General features: G+C 44.3%; 2 protein-coding genes across 5 annotated transcripts in view; one reads left to right on the top strand and one right to left on the bottom strand.

The window, feature by feature from the left end:
- itgb2 (integrin, beta 2) overlaps positions 1–18,817 on the bottom strand; it is a 46,476-nt gene that overhangs the window by 10,801 nt on the left and 16,858 nt on the right. For all 4 annotated transcript variants that reach the window (XM_047050222.1, XM_047050223.1, XM_047050224.1 and 1 more), the window contains 2 exons: positions 9,179–9,387; positions 8,775–8,941 (listed from right to left, as the gene is read on the bottom strand). In XM_047050222.1, coding sequence (XP_046906178.1) covers positions 8,775–8,941; positions 9,179–9,387 — 376 coding nt within the window. The remainder of the gene's footprint in view (positions 1–8,774; positions 8,942–9,178; positions 9,388–18,817) is intronic.
- LOC124487862 lies at positions 13,545–17,436 on the top strand. The gene is made up of 2 exons (XM_047050227.1): positions 13,545–16,639; positions 16,745–17,436. Exon 1 carries the CDS (start codon positions 15,085–15,087, stop codon positions 16,630–16,632), a length of 1,548 nt encoding a protein of 515 aa, XP_046906183.1. The 5' UTR covers positions 13,545–15,084; the 3' UTR covers positions 16,633–16,639; positions 16,745–17,436.

Raw genomic sequence — 18,817 nt, 5'->3', positions numbered from 1 at the left:
CTTTGACGACCTAAATCAAACATCCGAGATTGCAGTTCCACTCGAAATCGCTTTAGCCCGGGCAAAGCCAAATGGTTGGGATTTTTTGGGGTGGGATTTTTCACTCGTAATCCAAGCTCCAATTTGTGTGCTAGAAAGTATCTATCATGTTGTATCCATGCGTCGTTGCTAACGTGTGTTGATGTGGTGACGTAGCTAGCACAGATTACCCTTCGTCGACTAAAGGCACTTTGTTGCCACAAAAACGTTGTAACCTCCTAAACTGTGCAACGGAACGTAAATCCGAATAGAAGCAACGAAATCGCTACCAAGACGAAACTTTTGACGCCACCGTTGTCTATGTGGTCCAAATATTGACTGAGCCTTAGGGGCGCGAAAATAAACAATAAATAATATATATATGTGAGATAACAATGGTTTGTGCTCGCCGAAGGCAAGCACACCCCAATAAGCGGAGCTAGTTCAGGCAGGGCAATCACTCCACCGTCCTTTCCTCCGCCCACTACCACACCCATGTTAGCGGCGCATATCCATTGGGCCACGTCCGATAAGGTGTCTTTAAAAGACGCGCGGATACGCGCACACTCCCCCTGGTTGTTGTACGATCAGTGCTGCCAATGTGTTCGTATTCCTGCGTTGTCGGCTTGTTGCTTTCGCCTGTGTTGCTATGTCCGGTTCTTGCGAACCGGGGGTTGACTGTTTTTGGGGGTGTTTGCAGGAGGTTTTGGGCATTCACCCGGATTCGCAATCTCTGAGAACCACCCCGATGGCGGTTGCGACGATGCAGGTAGCCAAGCCCGGCGTAACTCGCGTCGGCTCAAAGATCGCCTACTACCAGGACTGGCGGTCCAACGCATCCTGGACTCCATGTATGTCATGGTCGTGTCTCTTCCCTTGAGTGTATGATACACTCAAGGGAAGTGTACTGAGTGTGATGCACTGAGTGTATCAGTGCATCATCTTCATGATGAACCGCACGTTCGTGGAGTGCAGCGAGGCCGCTCCTTCTCCTTCTCTTCGAAAGGTGCCCACTAAGAAGGCTCTGGTCCAGGGAGGAAGGTCCGCTGCTGTTGGCCCCTCTGGACGTCGAGGTCTCTGGTGGAAATGAGTGCTCGAGTCTTCGCGCTGGAAGACGGCGGTGGATCCGCCGATCCCCGGTACTGCTTCGGAGGCGCTCCCGTGGCCTTCGACTTCGCGCTGACTTCAAGGGAGGAATTACGTGGTTCCGTGTCTTATGACACCACCGGCTGGTAATCAGGAATGGCGTACCCCGAATGAGAGGGTTTGTTTATCTGCGGCTCTTTCAATCGATTGTATTGTTTGATTGCCATGGCATTCAGTGATATATGCTGTGCAAACAAAATTGATATTGGGAATGTATGAGCCAGTGCTTATGTAACAGCTTGTCAATATTGTTCATTGTAATTTTCTTTATTTCAGGGGTGCGCACTGATCAACAGAAACTGTAAATGCGCAGTTAGCCAGAGACTAATTTTGTCTGCTGTCCCCGGCCAGATGTTAAGGTAGCCAATTTTTACAAACGTCGAATACATACTAAGGTGGAATTATGGTATCCCTATATTATTGGTTAACCAGTTGAGTAGCGTCACAGTATCTGTCTGTCGTCGTGTGTGGGCCCCACAGCGTAGCCTACCATCGCGGATGTGTGACTTCAGATATTTCAAATGAATGTTTCAGTAGGCATACGGACTATTCTAGCTCTATGCACCTACGCTGGTGTGGCAAACATATACTGGCAAGAGGGTAACGTAAAGGTTAACCCCAGCATCTAGTAGGTCTAGCGTTGCTAGCTATGTCATGCTAGGTACTTGCCGGAAGGAACAAGCAAGCTAGCTTGCTAGCTACGGTTTAGGGAATCACTCATGCTGTGGGAGCGTTGGGATTATTGGACTCACGCATCTAAGTGTGCAGAGTGTGGCAATGCAAAATCGTTGCGGGTGTAATTGACGTGTGATGGGCCACCAGAGTGCCCCTACGCTGTGGCTGGTAGGCTAGTGGGTCGATGGGTACTGTTGCATCATCGCATGAAGGTACGTCTATCTGCATTACATGCTTCGAACCATTCAATATCATCTGTGTTAATGTGACTGCATTTACATTTGGTCATTTAGCAGACGCTAATTCGAAGTAACAATATTGAGATTCACAGCGAGTACATAGGTTAACAGTTACGAGTAACCAACGATTGCACCAGTCCCTCTTGTGTCGTCATTCTGAGGGAATGGCCTTAACTCTAGCATTCACATCTCAAGCGGACAGCTATTTCTCAGCCTGCCTGCAGGTCAATGACCCCTGGTCCGCGCTTCTGCTGCATGCCTCTCAGTGGCACCTAATCGGCGTTGGCGGGCGGCAGCTGTAGCCTACTCTCGGTGGAGTGGTATTGGCCGCCGCAGCGGCCCCACACATCGACACGCTGTCAGTGGCTCCATGTCGGATCCTGGTAATGAGCACCAGTTGGCATCGTGCACCTGCTGGACGATTTGGAAGGATGTTCCGTGGTCTCCTCCCATGCTGCATCTCAGTGTTCGGACGCGTCCGATTGCGTGGACATTTCTCTGTTCTTGAGTAGACCGTGGGTCCATTCACCTAGTTCTCGGCATTTCCTGAAAGCGTTTCATGCTGGCGTCGTTACCCTCGGAGCGTGTCTTTGGCGTTGTGATGGCCGCTTCGGGCGCCGCTTCTATGGCTGTGCACGAACTTCTGTTGTTGCGGGGCCCGGGGGCGCCTACTTCGGCGTGCATCATGCCCCAGAGTTCGTGTCCAGTCTGTTGGACCTTAGGCCCGGGTGCGTGCGCGGTGCACATGTAGGCCTATGTCGGTGTCTGCCGGCGAATACATGAAGGTTTAAATCCACACTGGTGGATGTAGGATGCAACTTTGTGGTGGAGTGCACAGCGCAGATGTGTTTAACACTGGTATTGGGTATTCAATTAAGGTGTTTGGAGCCCTCAGCAAGAGGCTGAAGAACGGGCCAAGAGAGCAGCATTCAGAATCAAGATAGAGTCTACCATCATTCTACCCATCTTGCACATAGGCCACTAAGGGTTAAGTTGGTTGAGGGAAGTTCTGTGGGCGTATATGTGCCCTGTGTGACATTGTTGTTATAGGGCTATGCCCTTCAATTACTGGTGTCCAACTGAACAAGGGGAAGGCCCACTTCGGGTCCTATACGGCGATTATACTCTTGAGTCAGTATTTTCACAACCTTTTAATGTTACAGGGTGTGTGGAATTCACCACTATTGTGCAGTGAAAGTTTTCTGTGTCCTGAACATTCCAATCTGATACTATACAAGGTGCCTCCATTGTGATTACTCAAACTAAGTGCGTTTTGTCACCTCTCCTCTATGTCCCGGTAGCTGCCATGTCGCCCCGGGCGACGCCTTCCGAGTTCCTGTTGTCACCGATGCCGGCAAGGCCATGACGAAATCCTGGTTTGCGCAACGATTCGCTGTGGGCTGTCCCCGGATTGATATACATCGCAATGCTTTCGGATTGGGGCTGCCATCTGGGCATCTTCAATTACCTAGCCACGCTGAGATGATGGGGACTGGTCGTCCTTGGCTTACGAGCGCTATGTATGCCCCAATGCCCTGGACATTGTAGGAGTCCAGAGATCTATGAGCTTGATGTGAACGAGCTTTGCGGCCACGTTGTCAAATGACTAATTGCAGTGTGTCAATAGACAAGCCTGCATTACAGATGGTGGCTGGGTCGGCTAGTTAACCCATAACAGTGGAATATCTCTTTAGATCTCGGTTTAGACGTGGTGATCCGCAGACGTGCTCTGATCTGGTAGCTATCAATCAGAATCCATAGTGTCTGAATCGAGATATCTCTAGAGATGCCCTGGACTCCAGGGAACGGCGGGTGCTCTGTCGAGACATTTGTTTATCTCATTCTCACATTGGGACATTGATAGTACATGCACGCCTCGCGTACATCTTTGGGGTTGGCGACCAGCGCTAGAGGAATGGGTTTCTAGAGACAGTTGTAACTCTGCCCTGTATGGATGAGAGGTTACCGGATCACAATCATGGTTGAATGTCTCCGTAGATCTTGGCTCAGCACTGGTGATCCGCAGACGTGCTCTGATTCAGTAGCAATCGATCAGAATCCAGCGTCCGAGTCAAGATATCTGCGGAGACACCCTGGACACCGGCCAGAGAACAGCAGGTGCTCTGCTGACACTAGTCATTCTCACTAGATAAACATATCTTCGTGTCCCAGCGTACGTCCTGCCTTTGTGTACATCCTGATGGGTTCGCTGACGGGCGCAAAGAGACACAATGTCCATGGGCTCAAATGGCACCCCAGACAGAGCCCTTTGACACCCTTAGGCAAGGCAAGTTTATTTGTATAGCACGATTCAACAACAAGGCAATTCAAAGTGCTTCACATGAAACGATTAAAAGCATCAAAACATAATGAAAAAAAACAATATTAAAAAACATTCAATAAAACATTGAAAACAGTCAAAAAGCAAGAAATTAAATAAAAGTTTCAGTGCAGTTTAAGAAATAAAATACAGGAGTGAGATGCAGAAATTGATATCCTTGAATCTGGTTCAATTAAACGCAACAGCAAACAGTAAAGTCTTCAATCTGGATTTAAAGGAGTTGAGGGTCTCAGCAGACCTGCAGCTTTCAGGGACCTTGTTCCAGATATGTGAAGCTGAAAAACTGAACGCTGCTTCTCCATGTTTAGTTCTGACTCTTGGAACACAAAGTAGACCAGTCCCAGATGACCTGAGGGGTCGGGATGGTTCATAAAATAGATGGCGCTGATAATGGCTGCCTTGGTCGGTACCTTCCGGCCAAAGTAAATTCCTTGTCTGTGCAAACTTTCATAGCGAATAAAAACCCATTCTGATAAGGTAGCAGCAGATCACAAATGTATTTAGGCCCTAAACCAGTGCTTTATAAACCAGCAGCAGGTTTTTAAAGGAAGCCAATGCAAAGAACTCAGAACTGGAGTGATGTGATCCACTTTCTTGGTCTTAGTGAGGACTTCAACTGCAGCACCCTTAGAGGGGGTCTGAGCCTACATACCCCAGCCAGAAATCGCTTGACCAGCAGGGGTGGTTGAACAAAGTCGTTTTGGCAAAGCCTTCATAAAATGGCAGCCTTCATAAAATGGCAGCCAAAACACAAACAGTGCTTGCAGCTAAGCCCTCATCAAACAACCAACACAAGAATGTTTCCACCTGACATGAGACCGGGCAAACGTTCTGTTTCCCACACCATCGTGAAAAGGCTTGCCAGCACGACACGTACCTTCTAGCAGTTGATCTCTGAATGGTCTGGATGACAGCATCTGACAGACCTCTGCACAGTAAGAGTTCCCTCTCAGTAGCTAAGCCATGGGTGGGCCTCTGATCACTGGAGGGCTCTTCACCAGGCCTCCGGCCTGAGAGAGCGCATCCATCTGGTAAGGTATGGGCGTCTGTACTCTGTGTGCAGCAAGAACCATAGATAACACTGTGTGTTGGCTTGTGACGCAAACCTGTGCTTGGCCGAAGCATGTCCTAATCAGAGAAACGATGGACGGATGCAACCTCCAGTTGTTCTCTCGCGGGCCGCCCCTTGACATCTAATAAACATTGAAGATGTTTATTAGAATTATAGGGCTGGTAGCATGCCAAGCCCGGTGGATGAAGAGGCTTGTGGCAGAGCCAAGCCTGATGTTAGGAGATGGTGGTGCCCAGGAAATGGAAAGACTCCACAGGGTTGACTGGGATGTCACACAGGGTGAAGGGCCCAGGAGGGAGTGAAAACTCAAAAATCATAAAAGCCATTGAAGATAGCTTAAGTCCTGCACCGCAGACTTGTCCCCTCTGGTTGTGGGGAATCGGATGTGGTCTGGGATGTGGCAAAGTAATGCAGTTGTGACAGCCTGCACAGATCTTGACACGGAGGCCTTTGAGAGCCCATGTCCATCTCCAAAAATTTCCAGAAAACTGCCAGTGGCATAGAACCTTAACACTGCCAGTAGTTGGGTTGCAGGGGTCAGTGCAAAGGACCTGCCTCTGCAGGTCTGCTTCTATGTGGTTCAGGAGCATCATGATATCATGATGTCATCTGACATATCTTACATTCATAATGAGTATAATTGATCAACCATCAATTAAAGTAAAGTTGATTACTCATGTCAGAAACAATGATTCCATGTTGAAAACATGGGGTATTCATTACTTATGTGTTTGTCATTTGTCACAATGTCATATGTGGCCAATATGTGAGAATTATGAGATTGCAAACATGGTCACGGAAAGCGGTTGGCCTATGCAAGATTGCACTAGATTGATATAATCAGCACGAGAAAATAAAACAGTAAATATTTTGGATTGAGATGTTGTATTGTATTTGTACATTGAGTTATTTAGGCTGCTAGCTGGGACATGCCATGTGTGATACCATTTATATGCATGGTTTTTAACCTTGTAGTTCAATCAAGTAGTAAATATAGGACTCATATATATTGGAGACAAGCCCACTTAATTTCCAAGACCTCCTATTGGTATTTAGCATCCTGTGTCGCTGATTGTAGGGTCTTAACACCGGTGTAAAACTCAGATGCAGCATAGTTTGCATCTGAGTTAATCATGTAGCATCATCCAATGTACATTGAAAAGTACTCAAATAAGTAGCCTAAAATAAATGTAGTTTTCTGTAGCGACCCAAAAAAAATTGTGTACCGTATTTCGTCAATTATTTTGGTTAACGTTTCCATTTTAAATTCTTAAAGTTGCGTCAGAATAATCACATTTCAGTACAATGGACAGCGTCTTGTTAAGTGCAACTTAAGAGTCACGTACGATGGTTCTCCGTACAAGCATGTTCGGGAAACGCACGTAAGAACTAACGATGGATCATTAGTTTGATCGTAGAGAACCCTCGCAACAGCTACGATCTATCGCTATCGGGAAACGCAGCCAAGGCTAGTTGTATGTGTCCTATCATGCCAGAATGTTTCCGCTTTAAATGCTCCAACATGCACATTGTGTTCCCATGAACGATTTTGCCCGAATGTCGACAATCGTTTCAGCCCTACTACCCCATGAGGATTTTCTTTATTACGAGTACAGATAATGACACATTTCACTCGGATGATACTCTTACTAAGTACATTTGTTTAAGCGGAGTGAACAAGTGTACTTACTAAGTACACTTAAGCGGAGTATCTGCTCAACCCTAAAATAAGATACACTTATTTGTGTTAATGCTTTAAGTGCTGTAATAGAATTTCAGGATGTATGTACAATGAATGTGTTTTAATAGTGGTTGAACTTTAAGCTTCTTTGTTCATTGTTAGGGAACATCCTGCTTACATTTTGCAGAAAAGGAGTTAGGACAAGAGGGGGTGAAGGATTTAGAGCAGTGTTTCCCAAAGACTGGGTCGCAACCCTCAGGTGGGTCGCAAGAGATTTTTTTGGGGTCGCCTATCGTCACGATCTGTATCTCTGCCAATGGCGATTTCTTAAACAAATTAATGGTTAATTATTTACAATTGCGTTAACATTTTAAATGCGTTAGAACACGTTCATATCGAAGACGAGTTCATTCAGAATCAGCTACACATATTAACAGGTCGACTGACTGATTTCCTTCGCGTTCATTCCCGTAGCGCCACAGTGCATTTCCATGTTGAAGCTCAGCTTCCATGGACTTCAATGGGGCAGTTTTGAACAGTTTTTTTCAGTGCTTCGAAACTGCGATTATGTCCCGCCCATGGACGCTCAGCGTCTCTGGGGGTGAATGGAGGAGTGGGTTGGCCTGGACGATGGGCTTCCGCGTGATGATTGGAGGGTCTGGATAAGAGCGTCTGCTAAATGACTAAATGCCTGTCGAAAGACTGCATCTCCTTTTGATTGACACTAATTTTGTACTATAAAAAGTCACCGAAGCTATTCAAGTTCAGTCCCATTGCGGATTCTGTAAGTGTAGTCGAAAGACAAACTGCTGCAACCTTTCTTGGTATTTGCTAAGTTGCTAGCAAATTTTCATCATACATTTCATACAATTATAGCTACACCACATGCCTTTCAGTTGAACCTAATTACTACATTTTCTTCGAGTTTAATATTGTTTCGTTGATCGTTCATTCATTCATAGCGATACATGTTGTTTAATTGTAACTTGTTTAACTACATGCTTTTATGGTTCTTCCCTTTGGCACTTATTTTGGTTGTTCATGTTTTGGCTACCCGCAATGCTTATCAGTGACCTATGCACTTTGTAAAGCTCTCTCTTGGAAGTCGCTTTGGATAAAAGCGTCTGCTAAATCAATACATGTAAATATACTGTAGACTAGGCTAGCGTTGTAGGGGTGAACTAGCCAGTGAACTAGAAAATGAATGTAAAATATATATGATTTAGGCCGAAAATGAGCTGGTTCAATTGTTCAGCGAGAAGTGATCCCTCAGTCTGAGATAGCTTATTAACAATGGCAGTAGGCCTACAAGTTCTGAAATCACCATAAAATAACAATAGAATATCCTCATTATTGTTCAATAATGGTCAAATCCACCTTAATTTTTTGATTTACGAATAATGTCTATTGGCTTGGGTCGCGAAGGCTTGTGACTTTGAAATATGGGTCCCCAGAAAAAAAGTTTGGGAAACACTGATTTAGAGGAATGTTTGTTTGATCTAAGGTGCTGAATTTAACATGTGACTACTGCAAATAAGGCATATATTTGTCTTAAATTGGGCCATACTTATCGCCATCTGTGTTTTGGATTAAAAATCTCACCTTTGCCCATTTGGCTTTCGACTTCTCATTTTCAAACTTCCTAAACTCCTTCAAGTCTTTCATGTAGATGAGGCCTTTGATAAGGAAGAGGAGTAGTAGGCCGATCAGTGCAACACCAGCAATGGATCCCCCAATGATGGCATAGATATTTGGCAATTCAGGACATTCTAGACCAAAGGAAGCATATTTCAAAAAATTATGTTTATTTATCTGTGAAGGCTGAGAAGTTTCATTTTTTATCTACTAAATCTGTTTCATGTACAAGAAATATGTACATACATTGGCATCAACTGTGACACAAACATGACTTCAAATTTAAATGTCCAGGGGTCTGGGGATTTCACTCTGTGTTGGCAACGTATGTGGTGTATCAAAAAGATCAAATGTACTTTGGTGAATCTTACCTCTGGTGTCTAAGATCTGGGCAGTGTAGTTGTCAATTCCATCCAGCTGGGTAGTAGAAAATGACAACCAACAACTGTCCACATCCCTGACTTTGCATGGATTATTGACCTTCAACTCTTTCACCATATCATACTGGAGGCCCTTACATGCCATAGAGCAGTTCTTACTGAAGGAGCCTGTCCCAAAACCAAGACACTCAATGCATTTCCTGTAAAAGAAAGATGAGAAGTGTCAGTATGCACATAAAATGTATATTGTTGATGTGTTAGGGTAACCTTAAGCCTAACCTTCACTATTATCAAATGATTAAGGATTTTTTGTTAGTATTTTAAATGTAAAGGCATTATTTAAGTATTATAACTAAGTGTTTACCTTTTGGGATTCTATAGACTACAAAAATTCTGAAACTTCCATCAGCTTTAACATGCTGACTTCTGTTCTTGTCCAAGCTATCTAGCTACTGTAGCCAGACGATGATAGTTACCTTAGGGGTAGGGGACATGCCCTTTAATTAGCGAGCTAGTGAAGTTAGCTAGTGATGAGCGGCAGTCATGTAAATGCACTGAAAAAAAAAATATTCCAGGACCCGGCTTTCTTGACTTTTCATAGAGATGGGTGTTTTGTAACCAAATATTCAAAAATGTTCAAAATCAGTCATTGTACTCATATTTCTGTTAGATAACTGCCAGCCTAGCATTCAGACATGTATTTTTAGGTTGCAATTCTTGTACAAGTTTTCTGTAGTCAGCCATATAGCCTGGGTTTCTGTGTGTAGACTAAGGCACGCTCAATTCGGATGTCATAACATTACTTTACTTTTTGCGAAGTATTGACACAGTGTGACAGTTGGATTGTGTTAGCAACGGGTGGTAGGAAGATGTCGTCACAACATAAATCTGCTGCATGAAAAAGAAAAGAAAGGATAGTGAAAAGTCAATGCTGGGAAACTGCTCTGAAAAAATGTCTGCTAATGATTTAATTAGTGCGCCGCAACAGTACACTAGCTATCATGTAGCTATGTAGTGGCAGCCAAGCCGCAAGTTAGCTAGCACATCTCATGTTTCTTGAAACTCATAGCTAGTTATCTGACAGCAGGCTCAGTTTTAAGCTCAGTTTGGAGAGTTAATACTAAATATATAGTTTTGAAGCATAACTACTCAAAATAAGTTTGTAGTTAAAGTGATTAATTATGATAGAGCAAGTCAAGTCACATAGCTAGTTAGCTATTAGTTAACCAATCCCTGCCTTATTCAAACACGGATTCTTCCAGAGTCAGTGCCAGTGAAGTTACTGAATAACTGAATCTGAGGATTTTAGAGGTGGGCATATATTTTGTCACAGGGGAATTCCAAGCATTGGCCTGCCACCTGCCACAAACTGCTTCGCTCCTGAAATTTAGCTTGCATCTATCTAGCTGGTGCTAATTCCCCCCTAAAAAAAATAAAAAAGGAAAAGACTTGACGAGCAGATCAACAGCCCAACTGACAAAAACTGAGCTGGAAAAATCATAAGAAATACTGGCTAAATAAACCCCCCCCCCCCAAAAGTATGAGGCAGAATACAAAGTATGGATTTACTGTTGCATGTAAGAATGGCTATGAGTGCGTGAAATGTGTTCTCTACAGAGAGACCCTCTCAAATGAGTGACTAAAACCCTCTCAACTTTAGCGTTACTTGAAAAAAAAAAAAAAATCACTGCTCTGATAATTCAGTGAACTGACAGATTAGTGACATGGCTCAGGATGTGTCCGCTCAACTCTTGGAGCAGGTGAGAGCCAGGGAATATTTCGCATTCTGCTGGATGAGAGCACAGATGTATCCAATGCTGCACAACTGCTTGTGTACTGTACATCACATTAATTTCCCAGGAAAGGCGTGTTGAGGAAATCTCAAAGTGCTCAAAAGTAGAACCATTGGGAGTGACATTTTTTTCAAATTTTGGATGAGTACATCAAATCTAATGGACTTGACTTGTCTCATTGGGTGGGTGTTTTTGTACAAGCCATTACCGGGAGGAACAGTGGAGTAACCTCTTCCATCAAGCTGAAATCCCTAAATGTAGTTGCCACACACTGCAAGCTCCACCACGAGGCACTCATTGCGAAAAGGATCGACGACAAGCTTAAGGCCGAATCCCAATACTCCCCCTTACACCTTCCCCTTAACTTACCCCTTCCCCTTGGCCCTCGAAAGTAAGGGGTAAGGGCTACATAGCCCTAGGAAATGGGACGCCACTTGGTTACAGGTACGTCATCTAGCACGTATCGATATCTCCAAAGCAAGTAGCGTTATACACTGATATTAAACGAAATTCGCTGCTAATGGAGTTTACTTAGAACTGTAGACATGCTAGTCAAAGAAATGCGGGACTGTTGTGCAATTCAGAACCGTAACATTAACGTACCAAACTAGCGATTTTTAAAAACGTTTCAATTAGGAAAATGGTTGCAAATACAGTGCCCTCCAAAAGTATTGGAACAGTGAGGCGAATTCCTTTATTTTTGCTGTAGACTGAAAACATTTGGGCTTGACATCAAATAATGAACGTGAGACCAGAGATCAACGTTTCAGCTTTTATTTCCAGGTATTTACATCAGGATCTGATGCACAACTAAGAAAATATCACATTTTGTTTGAATCCACCCATTTGTCATGTGAGCAAAAGTATTGGAACAGATATACTTAAAACATATTTAAGTGAATAAGACTTAATATTTAGTTGCAAATCCTTTGCTTTCAATAACTGCAGCAAGTCTGTGACCCATTGACGTCACCAAACTTTTGCATTCTTCCTTTTTGATGCTTTCCCAGGCTTTCACTGCAGCCTCTTTCAGTTGTTGTTTGTTTTGTGGGGTTCCTCCCTTCAGTCTCCTCTTAAGCAGGTAAAATGCATGCTCTATAGGGTTTAAGTCTGGAGATTGACTTGGCCAGTCTAATACCTTCCATTTCTTGCCCCTGATGAACTCCTTTGTTGTTTTGGCAGTGTGTTTTGGGTCGTTATCTTGCTGCATGATGAAGGCTCTGCCAATCAGTTTGGTTGCATCTTTCCTTAAATTGGCAGACAAAATGTTTCTGTAGACTTCCGAGTTCATTTTGCTGCTGCCATCATGTGTTACATCCTCAATGAAGATTAATGAGCCCGTCCTAGAAGAAGCCATGCAAGCCCAAGCCATGACATTACCTCCACCGTGTTTCACTGATGAGCTTGTGTGTTTGGGATCATGAGCAGTTCCTTTCTTTCTCCAAACTTTAGCCTTTCCATCACTTTGGTAAAAGTTAATCTTTGTCTCATCAGTCCATAAAACTTTGTCCCAGAATTTTTGAGGTTCATCTCTGTACTTTTTGGCAAATTCCAGCCTGGCCTTCCTATTCTTCTTGCTAATGAGTGGTTTGCATCTTCTGGTGTAGCCCTTGTACTTTTGTTCATGAAGTCTTCTGCGAACAGTAGATAGTGATACCTTCACTCCTGCCATCTGGAGGTTGTTGCTGATCTCACTAACAGTTGTTTTAGGGTCTTTCTTTACAGCTCTCACAATGTTTCTGTCATCAACTGCTGATGTTTTCCTTGGTCTACCTGTTCGACGTCTGTTACTTAGTACACCAGTAGTTTTCTTCTTCTTCAGGACATTCCAAATGGTTGTACTGGCTATGGCCAATGTTTCTGCAATGGCTCTGATTGATTTTCCATCTTCTCTAAGACTCACAATTGCTTGTTTTTCACCCAAAGACAGCGCTCCGGTTTTCATGTTGTTTTCACCTCTGAATACAGTCTGCATAGACAAAACCTATCTTACCCAATCTGAACCTGAGTGTAGACATTCAGTGGTATTTATTGATTGAATAATGTATGTAATAGGACACACCTGGGCAACAAAACACACCTGTCAGTCATATGTTCCAATACTTTTGCTCACGTGACAAATGGGTGGGTTCGAACAAAAAGGTGATATTTTCTAATTTGTGCATCAGATCCTGATGTAAATACCTGGAAATAAAAGCTGAAACGTTGATCTCTGGTTTCACATTCATCGTTTGATGTCAAGCCCAAATGTTTTCAGTCTACAGCAAAAATAAAGGAATTGGCCTCACTGTTCCAATACTTTTGGAGGGCACTGTATATATGTTCATGACTGTATATAACACAAAACAAGACTGTCATAATTTTTTTATCAATTAATTAAGCCGATAATATAACATTTATCGGACTCTCTGGATGATTTGGTCGCCATTGTTGCCGGTCGCGCAGTTTTCACATAGCCCTAGGTTTCAAGTAAGCTCCCGATCTTACTTGGTTTTAAGGGGTGTATACCCCTTAGTCTTGGGACACCACTAGCTCTCACGGGAACGCGCAAAACTAAGGGGAAGGGGGAAGGGGAAGGGGTAAGGGGGAGTATTGGGATTCGGCCTTAATCAGGTACTACAAGACAAAATACAAGTACTGAATTTCATTAAAGCTTGCCCCTGGAAACAGACCGTTCACTCTGCTGTGTAACAAGAAGGGCGCTATGGCTGTCACAAGGAGCAGTCTTGAACTCTGTATGAGGTGTGGACAGAAGTTGCATAGTTCCTCTCATCTGAAAAGCATCAGCTGGCAGACAGTTTTACAGATGCAGTCTACATTCCTAAACTTGTATATGTCAGACGTGTTCCCCCATCTAAATTTACCGAATTAAAGCATCCAAGGGGGCATGACACATACATTTTGCATGTGCAAGACAAATTGCATGTTTTTTCCAAGAAGATTATTCTATGGCCAAACAAGCTCCAGGAGGGAGTTATAGAAATGTTCCCACTGCTTCACCAGGAGCTGCTGTCGCCTGATGAGTTGGGCACCATCTCACCTGGAGCACCTCCAGGGATATTTCAGAGACTATTTAAAAACACCTTGAAAACACACATCTTAACTGGGTCAGGGATCCCTTTGCCCCTGATGTAGGTTCTAGTATGGACTTAATCACAGGAGGAGCTGATTGAGATGGCAAACCAAAACATTTTCCTTCTCTGGCTGCATGTAAGAAAGAACTATCCCGCCGTGGCTGAGAGGGCTCTGAAATGCCTTCTCCCTTTTGCAACCACCTACTTATGTGAGTCTGGCTTTTCCCTAAAACAAAACAAAAACGGAACACGTATTTGTAAAGGATTTAAAGTATGGAGAGAGACATGTCTCAAAATTATAGTAGTGCCATGATCCATAAATGTTTGCGATCTACAAATTTGTTTTGCGATCCACAAAAACAAAATTCTTAATCATGATTTGTAAGTTGGCATAAATGTGCTATGATTTGTACACATAAATGTCTATTTGTAAATAGTTTGTAATTTCTCAAAATACTTAACATTTAGTGTGTGCATTTCTCATGGTCTATCACTTATGTATGAGTCACGGAGGAACCGATCGGGACCATCAAGGGAACGGCGGTAATTAGAGGGCCGCAAGGGAGTGTTCTGGATTACGGAGGGAGATATAAGGGCGTGGCTAACATTCGGCACACCCGGACGACGCTGTGGGAACGAGAAGGGATCCGGGGTAATCAGAGGACCGCAAGACAGTGATTCGGATTACGGAGGGAGACCTACGGACGTGGCCCTACGGACGAGGCTACCAGTCAGCACACACGGGTGACGCTGTTAGAGACTGAGACATTCTCTCTTTTAAACTTCTAGACATTTCGGAAGCCTGGAAATACCTTTTATACTGATTAAAATACATTACTTTATATGGCATGGTTGTTGACTGTTCCTTTGGTCAAACACACAGGTTCCTCCCTCTCAGAACGAACCAATTGAGTTCCTAGACGTACAACTAGGTGGCGTAGTCGGTTCAACACTACACGTCGGTGACAATTTGGCGTAGTCGGCAGGATCTGAGACTTGGGAACAGTGTGTGACACCAAAGGACAGAATCATGATGATGCCAATTTATCCGGGAGCACCCTGGGTGCCAAAATTCCAAGGCCAAGGTTGCGACATTAGATACAGAGAATGGAAGGAACAGATGCAAAGCCTGTTGGGAGTACAGGACATGACTGAACCTTTGAAGGTGAACATTTTAATGGGAGCATTGACAGGGATGGCCAAACGTCAGGTTAGTGTGGTTGCACCAGGGCAACGAGATACTGTTGCAAAAATCGTTACTATATTTGATGGTCGCTATACAGAGAAGGTTCCTATCCCTGTGTTGAGGTCCCAGTTTTATAGTTGTACTCAAAAACCAGATGAATTGGTAGAAAACTACACTCTGCGCTTACAAGAACTGCATTGTAGGTTACTGCAATTAGACCCAGATGGAGCCCCTACTGATATCCAGCTAAGAGAACAATTCCTGTTGGGCCTCGAGGATGGCCCCCTCCTTCAGACTTTGAAAATCCATGTTCGGCAGAAACCAGATTCATCCTTTGACGAGATCCAGATGGAGGCTGCGCTATTAGAGGAAAATCGATATGGAAGGAAACGGTCTGAAGTAATTCAAACATTTGGCTGCCCGGCTCGTTTCCATTCTGATAGGGGCCCCAATTTTGAGTCGGACATGATGAAACAACTTTGTGACTTTTACGGCATTGTCAAGAGTAGGACCACCCCTTATCATGCTTCTGGGAATGGGAGGGTAGAGAAAATGAACCAGACCCTGTTGAACATGTTGAGGACCTTGGAGGCGGAGAGGAAGACTAGGTGGCCAGAATACCTCCCCAAACTGCTGCAAGCCTACAACAGTACTGCCCACAGTGCCACTGGTTTTGCCCCATCATACCTAATGTTTGGCCGACATATCCGACTCCCCGTCGATGTAAGTTTAGGAGTGACTCCCGTATACCCAAAACAAAACATAGCGGGATGGGTCAGAGATCACCATCAGAGGTTGACACTGGCATATAACATTGCCAGTAAAAAGATGATGGAGGTAGCCTCTCGAGAAAAGCTCCATTATGACTTTAAGGCCCAAGCAGCCCCTATTCTACCTGGTGAGCGGGTGTGGGTGCGGGACAGGAATAGGCAAGGGCAAGGGAAATTGCATAGCTGGTGGAACCCAGAGCCTTATGTTGTGGTTGGTCTGGTAGGCGACACAGGGGTGGTCTACAAAGTCAGACCAGAAAGAGGGGGGAAAGAAGGCACCCAACATCGAAATGCCCTTAAAGTTTGCACTACTCCTGTGCACCAGATACCGGACCAGAAACTAACATCTAGGACTGAGGTAGAAATAAAAACTCCACTGTTTAGCACTGCACCTTTCAGCGATGCTGTGGCTGGGACACAGCCCCCATTTTATGATCTTGTGCCAAGGCTTGAAGTTGTTGGACCAGAACACCACCTACCGGTAAGGGACCCAGACAGAGGGGAAGTCCTTAGGCGCTCCGCCCGAGCCAACCTGGGTTACCACCAGGAAGTTACGGACACTAAAAGATTGGCTTGCCCGGGCCTGGCAAGGATAAAGTCGGGGGGGATGTCACCGGCTTGAAAGTGAGGTACAGGGTGTATTTGTATATTTAGTTAATTGGGTTATTATTTGGGTTGAAGTAGTGTGCCTTGTTTGGTTACTGTGTGGTTGTTTTGCCTTTCTCTTTTGACAGCGGAGCTGTACCTCCGGAGTCACCGAGCCTGATTGACATAAGGGAAAGGACCAATTGGAGCGCAGTTGGGCCTAATTGACAATAAAGGAAAGGACCAATTGGAGCGCAGTTGGGGCGGAATACCTGGCCTATAAAACAAGGAATTCACGGGGAAACAAGAGTCTTAAACCACCAACGAAGTCACAGAGGAACCACGGACGGAGATCTAAGGGCGTGGCTAACATTCGGCACACCCGGACGACGCTGTGGGAACGAGACGGGAACCAGGGTAATCAGAGGACCGCAAGACAGTGATTCGGATTACGGAGGGAGACCTACGGACTTGGCCCTACAGACGAGGCTACCAGTCAGCACACACGGGTGACGCTGTTAGAGACTGAAACATTCTCTCTTTTAAACCTGTAGACATTTCGGAATCCTGGAAATACCTTTTATACTGATTAAAATACATTACTTTATATGGCATGGTTGTCGACTGTTCCTTTGGTCAAACACACAGGTTCCTCCCTCTCAAAACGAACCAATTGAGTTCCTAGACGTACAACTAGGTGGCGTAGTTGGTACAACATTACACGTGCACTTATGTAAATCTACAATTCCGTGTGTGAAGTGTTGAATCTGCATTTGTGGATCGCCCAATGCACGCGTTAAATCACACATAAATGGCTCTTGATTCACGGACGTAAGCCCCCCCCCCCTGCAGACAGTGACATCTGGTAGGGGGGCAGTTCTCTGCATTGATGGCTGTGTAGTGCATTCAGGGATTTTGCTCCGTTAGGGCGATATCATCTAGCTATGGCTGGACAAGACGGATCGCCTGCTGATGGTGTGTCTTCGACAGTAAGTACAAATCCATTGAAACTGCCTTACCAGCTAGCTAATACAATTTGTAACTTTGACTAATAACTAATTAACAAGAACCAAAGTAGTAAGGTCATGTTTTTATGAGCAGTTTCAATAACTTCTCTTAGCAAAGATACACATTTTATTAGCTAGCTGGCTTGCTATCTCACTGTTAAGCAAATAAGGCAATTTGATGTGATTTTTACTTGAAGACACACCATCAGCAGGCGATCCTTTTTGTCCAGCCATAGCTAGATGATATTGCCCTAACGGAGCGAAATCCCTGAATGCACTACACAGCCATCAATGCAGAGAACAACACTGCCTCCTACCGGATGTCACCGTTGAAAGGGGGGGGGGGGGTCTTAGGTGCGTGAATCATGAGCTATTTACGGTGGCCCACGCGTGCACAACACAACAACATTAGCGAAGCAAACAAAAGTTAAAAACAACAACATTAGCACAAAACACATTAACAAAAACTAAACATTTATAAAAACACTGCATTTCAAAAAACAATCAACTACTTACAACACCACAACATTAAGTGACAACACATCAGCATTGGTTCAGACCACAACAACATCAGCCGAGAACACAACAGCATTAGCTGAGAACACCGCAGCATTCACTTATGCAATTATGAATCGGGTCAACAATTTATTAAGAGTTATATTTTGTACTTTGCCATTTGACGAAGAATTTGAGATTAAATGTTAGGGACCACACCAGCCAGAGGATTTTAGGTATAGAATTATACTGTGTTTAACATTCCATGTGTACAGAGAGAGAAGCTATCCCTAAATTAACTCTAGGCTTACGTAAACATACTGGACCCTTATCTTGTTGACCTGGGGAAGGGTGAGCATTTGTTATTGAGTAAGACTAGAGGATGTTGGTTTGTTTAAAGGAGATACTGTTCGACAAAGCTAGGTGGACACGTAGGCCGAATCCCAATACTCTGTCTTACCCCTAGCCCTTAGTTTTGCGTGTTCCCGTGAGAGTAAGTGGTGTCCCAATACTCTTTTTGATCGAGGAGTTGGGCTAAAACGAAGGGGTATACACCCCTTAAAACCAAGTAAGCTCGAGAGCTTACTTGAAATCTAGGGGTATGTCCGCCATGGCGGATAGATCATCCAGAGAGTCCCATAAATTTAATATTTTTTGCTTACATAATTGTTATAAATTATGACAGTCCTGTTTTGTGTTTTACACAGTCCTGTACATATG

Source organism: Hypomesus transpacificus, unplaced genomic scaffold, assembly GCF_021917145.1.
Source record: "Hypomesus transpacificus isolate Combined female unplaced genomic scaffold, fHypTra1 scaffold_105, whole genome shotgun sequence".
NCBI lineage: Eukaryota > Metazoa > Chordata > Actinopteri > Osmeriformes > Osmeridae > Hypomesus > Hypomesus transpacificus.
This window is presented reverse-complemented; position numbering and strand designations above follow the sequence as displayed.

Coding starts and splice junctions, on each gene's coding strand:
- LOC124487862 (XM_047050227.1), top strand. CDS start 15,085: ATGATGATGCCAATTTATCCGGGAGCACCCTGGGTGCCAAAATTCCAA.